Source organism: Marmota flaviventris, chromosome 2, assembly GCF_047511675.1.
Source record: "Marmota flaviventris isolate mMarFla1 chromosome 2, mMarFla1.hap1, whole genome shotgun sequence".
Classification (NCBI taxonomy): domain Eukaryota; kingdom Metazoa; phylum Chordata; class Mammalia; order Rodentia; family Sciuridae; genus Marmota; species Marmota flaviventris.
This window is the reverse complement of record NC_092499.1, coordinates 174,457,840-174,468,734: the sequence shown is the minus strand read 5'-3', so window position 1 is coordinate 174,468,734 and position 10,895 is coordinate 174,457,840. Positions and strand designations below refer to the sequence as shown.

Here is a 10,895-nt window from a genome sequence, read left to right as displayed (position 1 = left end):
CCACATCCCCAGCCCTATTTTGTATTTTATTTAGGGACAGGGTCTCACTGAGTTGCTTAGCACCTTGCTTTTGCTGAGGCTGGCTTGGAACTTGTGATCCTCCTGCCTCAGCCTCTGGAGCCACTAGAATTACAGGTGTGTGCCACTGCACCTGGCTTGGAATTGCTTTCTTTCTTTCTTTTTTTTTTTTTTTTGCAGTTATAGATAGACAGCATGCCTTTATTTGTTCAGTTTTTTATGCGGTGCTAAGGATCGAACCCAGCACCTCACACATGCTAGGTAAGTGCTCTGCCACTGAGCTGCGGCCCCAGCCCTTGGAATTGCTTTCTTAATATCCTTTTCAGATTGCTCATTATTAGGAAGTAGAAATGCAATTAATTTTTGTATGTTGATTTTTTTATCATATAACTTTGGTGAATTATTAGTTTTAGAAGCTTCTTATGGAATGATTAAGGTTTTGCAGATGTGAGGTCATGCCATTTATGAACAGTTATAATGTTACTTATTTTTTTCCAATTTAGATACCTTTTATTTCTTCTTTTTGTCTAATTGCTTCCGCTAGATCTTGCAAAACTGTGTTAGAATAAAAGTGGCAAAAGCAGGCTGACATCCTAATCTTATTCCTGATATTAGAGGGAAAGGGCTTTGTTTTTTGTTTTTAAAGATCAAGTAGTATGTTCATTAAATAAATTTTTGGAAAAAATAGAACAGGGAATGAAGGTTAAAAAATTGATAAAAAGTCTCATCCTTAACCCAACTATAGTTAATATTTTGGCATTTTTTTCTATTTTTGTTTTTTAACTCACTGCCTTATCCTTTTTTAAAAAATACTTTTTAGTTATAGATGGACCTTTATTTCATTTATTTATTTTTATGTGGTACTGAGGATCGAACTCACTGACTCACACATGCTAGGCAAATACTCTTATCACTGAGCCACAGCCCTGGCCCCTGACTTACCCTTTTGATGTGGTAGAAAATCATATTTACAGTTCCACATTATTTTTAAAATTTATTTATTTTTGGTGCTACTGGGAATTGAACCCAAGGGCACTTTACTACTAAGCTATATCCCCATCCTTTCTTAAATTTTTGAGATGAGAGTCTCCCTCAGTTACTGAAGCTGGCCTAGAATTTATAATCCTCCTGCCTCAGCCTCCCAAATCACTGGGATTACAGGGATCTGCTACCACATCTGGGTCCATATCCTGTTTGCTTTTTTTTTCCCCCAGTCCTGTGGCTGGAACGCAGGGCCTCGCATGTGCTAGGCAAGCACTCTTAATCACTGAGACACATTCCCAGCGCCCCCCTGCCCATATTCTATATTTAAGACTGAACTGACCATTACCATCTACCATACCATCTGTAAAAATTTATATACTATCTATAAACATTTCCAATGATTGCCCTCTATTCTCATCTCAGGCACCCCACCCCCACCCCCTTGGTAGGACATTCATATCGCCTACTCCATTTCTCCTCTGCTAACTGCTTCTCTTATTTACTCTTTGTTTATTTACTATTACATATGATAGCTGTTTCTGATGTGCTTCCCTCTATTGATTAAGAATGCCTCTTAGGAATCAGTGTTTTCATGTTAAAAAAGATAGAGCTCTTTATAGAAAAGAAAATATTAACTCATTGGTTTTAATCACCAAAGATATTTTTTCCAGTGTTTTTTGCCTTCCAATTCTCTTTTCCAAATATCTTTAGAGTTTTATATTACTAATTAGTCTAAAAATCTTTACAATAAATCCATACAATGGAATACTACTCAAACAAAAGAAGAAAAAAGAAAAAGGAACAAACTATTCATATATATTATAGGAATAAATCTAAAAATCATTCTGAGTATAGATAATGTCAGACTCAAAAGGGTACAGAATACTTGATGATATATCAGCAATGCAAACTAATTTACAGGGATAAAAATCCAGGAGTGCAGGAAGGGCATGAGGAAACCAGAAGTAGGAGGAAGGGCATAAGGAGACTTTGGGGTAAAGAAAATCTTCTTGGGGGCTGGGTCTGAGGCTCAGTGGAGAGCACTCGCCTAGCACCTATGAGGCACTGGGTTCAATCCTTAGCACCACATAAAAAAATAAGCAAATAAAATAAAGGCATGCTGCCTATCTACAACTACAAAAAAATTAAAAATTAAAAAAAAGAAAATTTTCTGTTTTGTGATAATGGTTTGTTTCATGATTGTACATAATTGCTAGACTGTTAGAAGTTTTTTTTCTTTTTTAAAGTTATAGAAAATAATTAATGTATATAAAAAAGATTTATATATTGACAATGAAAATTTGTTTTCACATTTCTAAATTACATCACATATATAGGTCCAATTTTAAAAACTCTAAAATTACCATAATAAAGCCATGTATTAAGGCAAGTGCAACTGAGAATTTAGTTCTTGGATTATCAGAAAGACCTTAAAACAATTTTTGAATTATATGATTCTCATCATAAAGACCCTAAGCATAAAATTTCAGCTTTATGAATTAATAAGATGAATTTCTAATCACATCTAATTTCAAGACTTCCTTTTGTCATCTCAAGCAAATAATGGAATATGAAATTTCCCTTCATCTGGAAGATATGTTTTTCCTTAAGTAAAAATAAGTACAAAACAACTTTTTCAGGTAACCTATACATTATGTAGTACTTATGTATTTATTTACTGTACTGAGGAATATACCCAAGGGCACTTTCCCACTAAACTACATCCCCAGCCCTTTTTCAATTTATTTTTTTGAGATAGGACAAATTGCTCAGGCTGGCCTCAAACTTATGATCCTCCTGCCTCAGCCTCCCAAGCCACTGGGATTACAGGAATGCCCTACCATACCTAGCCTGTAGTAATTTATGACTAATGACTAAATGACCTTATTTTGTGATCTAACAATTTCCAACAACAATTCACCCCTATTGAAGTTCCTTCTGAGACTACAGTGGGGAAAATTCTCACCTAGGTTACCTAGATAAGAGCAGAGTTAGCTAATAGGTTGGATTTTTAGTTCTTCTAGTGGTTAAGAATGTAGAATGAGACTTATCTGAGGTGGTAATGAAGCAAACCACAACTTAAACCTTCAGTTTTAAAAGATTTGTTTTATCTCAAGTTTGCTAACCTCTCAGAGCTGCTTCTCTCTGTCAAGTCTTGTTAATGCCTACCTCATAGGATTGTTTTAAGGACTTAACAAGATACATCATGTACAGTATTTGGTATAAAGTAACACTTAACCAGTATTTTACGGTAGAGTGGCTAGAACTTATATATAAAATGTTAATCTTATTGTCCTTTTCACTTTATTATTAGTAATATGGACAGAAGATTGTTTTCTCAATGTTAGTTTAACATTTTACATGAGCTACCTCTAAATGCCCAACTGTCAGAGCTGTCAATGGACATCGTTAACTGTATTTAAAGAACACTTCAATGAATTAAATCATGTTTTAAATTAAAAATCATTAAGTGATCCATTTTTTTTGTGTGTGTGTGAGTGATACTGGGTGTGTGTGTGTGTGTGTGTGATACTGGGGATTGAACCCAGGGCCTTGGGCATGAGAAGCCCTCTACCAACTGAGCTATATCCCCAGCCCCAAGTGAGCAATTTTGACAAACATTTTTTCTTGAGAATTTCTTTCTTGCTTGCTTTATTTCTTTCTTTTATAAGCACTGGGGATTTAACCTAAGGGTGCTTTACCACTGAGCTACATCCCCAGTCCTATTTATTTCTTATTTTGAGACAGGATCTTGCTAAGTTGCAGAGGCTGGCCTTGAACTTGCAATTCTCCTGCCTCGATGTTCTAAATTGCTGGGATTACAGGAGTGAACCACCCTACCAGCTCTTCAGAATTTCTTACATCATTTCTAAGTTTTGTTTTTTTTTTTAAAGAGAGAGAATTTTAATATTTATTTTTTAGCTTTTGGCGGACAGAACATCTTTGTTTTGTATGTGGTGTTGAGGATCGAACCCGGGCCGCACGCATGCCAGGCGAGCGCACTACCGCTTGAGCCACATCCCCAGCCCCAAAGATAGGATTTGTGGTTTTTATTATTATTATTATTTTAATTTTTTAGTTCTTGGTGGACACAACATCTTTATTTGTATGTGGTGCTGAGGATCGAACCTGGGCCACACGCATGCCAGGAGAGCACACTACTGCTTGAGCCACATCCCAGCCCAACCATTTTTCTTTTTCGACCCACTTATAATTCTTTCCCGTGGCTAAGGGGTGGAGCCTTATCAATGTCACAAAGATTCTTTCCAGTTCTAAATTGGGTGAGCCTTTGTGTCCTTATGCTGGAGGCCATTTGCAAGGAGCTACTGGAGGTCTTTTCGGCTTGCTTTCTAAGCCTTTTTGGGATGAGTGAATGGGCACAGGTACTTCTAACCCGGAAGCCCTTACTAGCCTTTAATAGAGAAATGAGGTTGACAAAGATCACAAGCATTGTGACAGTGTAAAGACCTTTTATCAACCTCACTGCCAGCCTGCTTCAATGGCCATGCTGGTTTCTGACATCCTACCCCTCAGGAGATGAGGAAGACAGGAAATTATATTTGATTTTCACCTCAGAAGTGTGGGTGATTTCTGATTGCCAAAGACATGAACTTGTAAAACACCTACCCCATCATAGAAGGAAAGGGAATTCATGTGATCCTTGGAAATGATGATACTTCCATGATGACGGTGAGAAAACAGAAGGCCACTAGAGAAGAAATGCAAGTTTCCTGGAAGAAAAAGAGGATTGGTCAGAGCTGTAGAGCTGGGTCCTGTGGACCAGAATCCAATATTCTTCTTACAGGTACTAGGGCACACCACACAAGAGACCAGTATTAGTAGCATTTATGTTCTTAGTTTGTATGGTGAGTGCTATGCTCTGGAAAAGCCAAAGTAACCTCAGAGAAATTAAGCCACTGCCATATGTCTTTGCATAAAAATTAGAAAAACAGCAAGTGTATAAACTATCAGCCTTGGGGAGGGGCAAAATTCACATGCCCTTACAGGTGCTTTCCAAGGAAATACTCTAAGACTTTGGTTCTGTCTGCTCCATTACTGAGTTTATAGATTCTCTTTTCTTTTGCCTTGGCAGAAGCTGGATCAGCTCTAAAGAGATCACATTCCTTACTAATGGCTCAAGAAGAAACACTGGGATTTCAGTTGAAGGGTCTCAGTTTGTGATGTGTCCAGAAAAAGAATATTTGGATTAGGCAATAAATGGCTTCTACAGACACTGGGTGCCCGCTGTTCTGATGTTCTCTCTCTCCCCGCCACCTATTTATCTTACACACGCACGCGTGTGTGCATGTGCGCAAAAGACAAGTGACAGCTAGGCATTGAATGTGAGTTCCTCAGGACAAGGATTCAGATCTAAGAAGGACTGTTGTTTCCTTGGTGGACAGTTACACAGCTCAGTCTATGTCCTAGGAAGCAGACTACAGAAAGGATGGATAACTAAAATGATGAAGATTAAGGTTGGGCCTGGACTTGCTCTGGATCCTCAAAGGAAACAACCAGAGTACCCATTAGACTCTTGAGTGAAGCTGCTCTTGGGAGCTGGTTCAAGTTGGATCCTTTTTGTTCCTATAACAGCCATTCTTTGTAAGTGTTCACATACAAAGATGAATTATATAAGAAACAGTACTGGGATGATAGGTTAGCTAATTTGGTGGGGGAGAGAGAGATTCTTACAGAGATAAGGTAGCTCAAGGCACAGGCTTGAAAATACTGTCACCAATACCTTATTGCCAAGGCAAAGGACTAGAGACAAAGAAGAGAAACTGGTTCCTTGAATTGTAGTTCTAGAAAAGTAGCTCCAAAGTTCTGGAGGTTGCAATGATGAGAAGTGCAAAGGCCAGGAACCCGAGTGCTGCTTTCACCTTGAAGCTATAAGTTCTGAAAGCTTCCTGAGGACGTGGAGTTCCAGAAGGAAGAAAGAGGTCTAGTAAGTGTGTATTAATGGAGAATGGAGAAAAATGGGAGAGACAGAGGCAGTTTTTAGGTATAGAGGAAGGGATGGAGCCTGACTGAAAAGAAGAAATAGATGTTTAGTCAGAGAGACATACCAACCATTCCATCTGGGGCAGCAGTAGCAGTCAGTGTAATTCAAGGCATCCAGCTTCAAGTCCTGTAACCCTCCCATCCTCCGACAAGTACAGCCTGGATTTCCCTGTGCACTCCCTTGCATGTAGCCTGGAATGAACCCAAGTTCCTCACTGCTGCTTTGGGGTCAGTCTTCTCCAATCTTGATATTCTTGTTCCCTTGGAGACACAATCCCTTTTTTTACTGTCCACATCTACTGCCCTGATCATGCCACAATATTTCCAATAGTTTCTCAACGTGCTTCCCTTCCAAAGCCAGTATTACCACTCCTTCTGAGAGATCAGAGGAACGTTCAAGCCAAAATGGCCTCACTTTTCTTCTAGGCCAACTCCACAGCACTGAAGAAACACCTGGAACATCCACCTTCTGATATCTTCAACCCCAGAGCCTACTCTCTGACTTCAGCATCCTATCCTTTTAGCTCTCACAACAACCCATCCTGTGATGCCACTGAACCCTGAGAGTCTACAGTCCTCCTATTTCCCCCTAATTCAGAAATTTCTGACATTCCTCTCATTCACATCAAGGGTTGATTCCCTGGGACAAGGACATACCTTTAATCTCCATTTTGTCAAGGGAAAGGGATGGGAGCAGATTTTATTAGTATTTCCTAAGCACCAAGCATATCACAAACATTATTGTTTTCCTTTTCAGTCCTGAGAAACCCCTGAAAGGTGTGTCGCTTTACTACATTTTGATAGTCAAGAATTCAGAGCAGGGGTCGGGGCTGTAGCTAAGCAGTAGAGCACCTGCCTTGTGATGCACTGAGTTCAATCCTCAGCACCACATAAAAATAAATAAAATAAAGGTATTGTGTCCATCTACAACTAAAAAAAAATTTAAAAAAAAAGAATTCAGAATATCTGAGATGGGGTTGTAACTCAGTGGTTGAGCACTTGCCTAGCACATTGAGGAACTGGATTTGATCCTCAGCACACATAAAAATAAATAAATAATGGGGCTGGGGTCATAGTTCAGTGGTAAAGTACTTGCCTAATATGTGTGAAGCACAGGGTTCAATTCTCAGCACCGCATATAAATAAATAAAAAGATCCACTGACAACTAAAAAAAATTTTTTTAAATAAATAAAGGTATTCTGTCTATCTACAACTAAAAAAATTTTTTTAAAGAATTCAGAGCAAGAGGTGGTTAATGATTCTTATAGGACTAATGAAGAGACTCATGTTTAGAGAGATTTCCCTAAAAGTCACAGAATTACTTGGTGATGAAGGCAAAAGCACAGTACCATGCTGGACTCCTCTAATTCCTTCACCACTTTTTTCCTTCATTTTCCTCTTCCCAGAGCCACATGTGGCTAATCTAATGACATGCCTTCCCTGACTCCCCAGCCACAATAATTCTCTCTCTCGGGGCTGGGGATGTGACTCAAGCGGTGGCATGCTCGCCTGGCATGCGTGCGGCCCGGGTTCGATCCTCAGCACCACATACAAACAAAGATGTTGTGTCAGCCGAAAACTGAAAAATAAATATTAAAAAAAAATTCTCTCACTCTCTCCCTCTCTCTCTCACACTCTCTCTTAAAAAAAATTCTCTCTCTTTAAAAAAAAATCAGCATATTCTAGTGATGCAGCCACTTCAATGTTTATAGCAGCTCAATTCACAATAGCTAAACTATGAAACCAACCTAGGTGCCCTTCAACAGATGAATGGATAAAGAAAATGTGGTATAAATAAACAGTGGACTATTACGTAGCCTTTAAGAAGAATAAAATTATGGCAATTTTTGGTAGATGAATGGAACTGGAGAATATCATGCTAAGGAAAATAAGTCAATCCTAAAGAACCAAAGACTGAATATTTTCTCTGATATGCGGATGCTAGTTCACAACAAGCAGGGATGCCTAGGGAAGAATAGAGGGACTTTGGATTAGACTGAGGGAAGTGAAGGGACGAGAGGAGGGTATGGGGGTAAGAAGGATAGTTGAATGAATCGGACATTATTACCCAATGTGCATAAATGATTACATGACTGGTGTAATTCTACTTCATATACAACCAGAAGAATGAGAAGTTATACTCCATTTAGTATTATGTGTCAAAATGCATTCTACTATCATGTATAACTAATAAGTAACTGGAACAAACAAAAAAATACAATATCTGAGAAGCAAAATACACTAGATAAATTAATGGCATTAGAAAAAGCAAAAGAAAAGACATTAGAATACATTTGGCTCTCCATATCTGTAGATTCAACCAATTTCAGGTGGAAAATATTTGTGGGTTTTTTGTTTTGTTTTAATGCTATGTTAGCTGGGCACGATGGTACATGCCTGCAATCCCAGAGATTTGGGAGCCTGAGGCAGGAGGATGGTAAGTTTGAGGCCAGCCTCATCAATTTAGTGAGGTCCTATCTCAAAATAAAACATAAAAAGAGTTGGGGATAAAGTTTAGCAGTAAAGCACCACTGGATTCAACACTCAGTGCCAAAAATAAATAAATAAAAAGCTATGGTTCTACTGAGGTGTGCCATGTAGTTAGGCCTATGATGGTTGCATCTGTACTATGTATGTACAGAATTTATTGTCATTATTTCCTAAACAATACATATTACAATGATTTATATTGTATCCACATGGTATTTTAAGTAATCTAGAAATGATTTAAAGTATAAGTCTATGGAACCAACTTAGATGCCCTTCAACAGATGAATGCATAAAAAAAATGTGGTATATATACACAATGGAATATTACTCAGCCTTAAAGAATGAAATTATGTAATTTGCAGGTAAATGGATAGAGCTGGATAATATCATACTAAGCAAAATAAACCAAACCTAAAAAACCAAAAGCTGAATGTTTGCCCTGATAAGTGGAAGCTAATCAAAAATGGGGGATGGGGAGGGGAGGGAAGAATGAAAGAACTTTGGATTATGCAGAGGGGAATAAGGGGAGGGGAAGGGGTGAATGGGAATGACAGTGGAGTGAGATGGACATTACTACCCTATATACACATATGATTACAATAGTGGTGTGACTTTACACCATGTTCAGCCAGAGGAATTTATGAACAATATGTCAAAATGCATTCTACTGTCATGTATACCTAATTAGAACAAATTTAAAAATTTTTCGGGCTGGGGACGTAGCTCAAGTGGTAGCGCGCTCTCCTGACATGCATGCGGCCCGGGTTCGATCCTCAGCGCCACATACAAACAAAGATGTTGTGTCTGCCGAAAACTAAAAAATAAACATTAAAATTCTCTCTCTCTCTCTCTCAAGAAAAAAAAATTTCAAATAAAGTATATGGGAAGATTGTTTAGGTTTTATGCAAATAATATGTGATTTTATATAAGGAACTTCATTGAGTACATGCAGATTTTGATGTTCATGAAGTGGTAGTGGAGTCTAGAACCAATTCTCCAATACAAAAGAATGATTATGTTTTCAGCAGAGGTTCAATGACTATATGTTAGAGATGCCACAGAGAGGAAAAAAACAATAAATTAGCCTAAGATTTCAAAAACAAAAAAAGAATGATTATACACAAAAGTAGTATAAAAAATAAAATGAAAAAATACTGAAAACAATTGTATTCAGGGAGTTGTGAGACAACTTTGTCTAGCCCAATACACATGTAAATGGGGTAAGAAAAACCACTTAAATAATGTCAGGAAATTTTCAAAATTTGAAGAAAAGTATAAATCCACTGATTCAAGCAACTGGATAAATCCCAAACGGAAGTAAATGAAAAAATCCACAGTAAGTCACATCAAAATCAAATTGCTGTAGCTTAGTGATAGAGTGCTTATCTAGTGTTCACAAGGCCCTGGGTTCAGTCCCTAATCCCCCTTCCAAAAAAAAGGAAACAAAAATTAAATTGCTTAAATTCATGATATCTTAGAAAAGAAAATCTTAAAAGCCAGACAGTAAAAAGATAAATTTCATGGAAAGGAACAAAGGTAAGAGTGGCAGATTTGTGCTCAAAAACAATGCAAGTAAGAAGACAGAAGAGTAAAATAACATCTTTAAAGTATAAAAATTTGAGATTTTTTTTCCTTCTTTATGCCAAAGATTTAAGAAAATTCATAAAACTTCATAGAAGATTCTAAGTTTCTAAGACTAATTCAAGTAGAAATCAAAAATCTAAATAATCCTATATTCATAGAAATTGAATTAGTAAATAAAAATTTTTCCTGAGGGGCTGGCTGGGGATATAGCTCATTGGTAGAGCACTTGCCTCACATGTGAGAAATGAGAAACCCTAGGTTTGATCCCCAGTATCAAGACAAACAAATACATAAAAATTTGAAAAGTCACGTCATCAGTGCTTTATAAGTAAGTATTACCAAAGAGTTAAGGAATAAATAACTCAAATCTCAATTTCACCATAAAGAGATACACACAAAAAAAAAAAAACTTAAAAATTTTCCATACAAAAAAGGAAAATTGAAGTTAATACCATTTATGATACAATAATTCTGACAAAATTATTAGCAATTTGACCCTAGCAATACATTAAAAAAAGATCCAATTCTTCTCATGAATACAGAATAGGCTTAATATTAGAAAAATCAAATAATATACATTATTATGTTAATAGATTAAAGGAACAAATTTGAAAATGGAGGGAAAAAAACATTTGAAGCTAGGTGTGGTGGCACACATCTATAGTCTCAGTTACTTGGGAGGCTGAGGCTGGAGAAGATTTGTGCTCAGGAGTTCCAGGCCAGCCTGGGAAATATAGTGAGATTATATCTAAGAACACAAATAAAAATAAAACAAATTTAATAAAATTCAAGAAACAGTCATGAGCAGGGCACAGTA

The 10,895-nt window shown here is 37.2% G+C and overlaps 1 protein-coding gene across 2 annotated transcripts in view; it reads right to left on the bottom strand.

Moving 5' to 3' along the window:
- Dnaaf9 (dynein axonemal assembly factor 9) overlaps positions 1–10,895 on the bottom strand; it is a 149,793-nt gene that overhangs the window by 48,896 nt on the left and 90,002 nt on the right. For both annotated transcript variants that reach the window (XM_027953746.2, XM_071608793.1), the window contains exon 21: positions 4,630–4,733. In XM_027953746.2, coding sequence (XP_027809547.2) covers positions 4,630–4,733 — 104 coding nt within the window. The remainder of the gene's footprint in view (positions 1–4,629; positions 4,734–10,895) is intronic.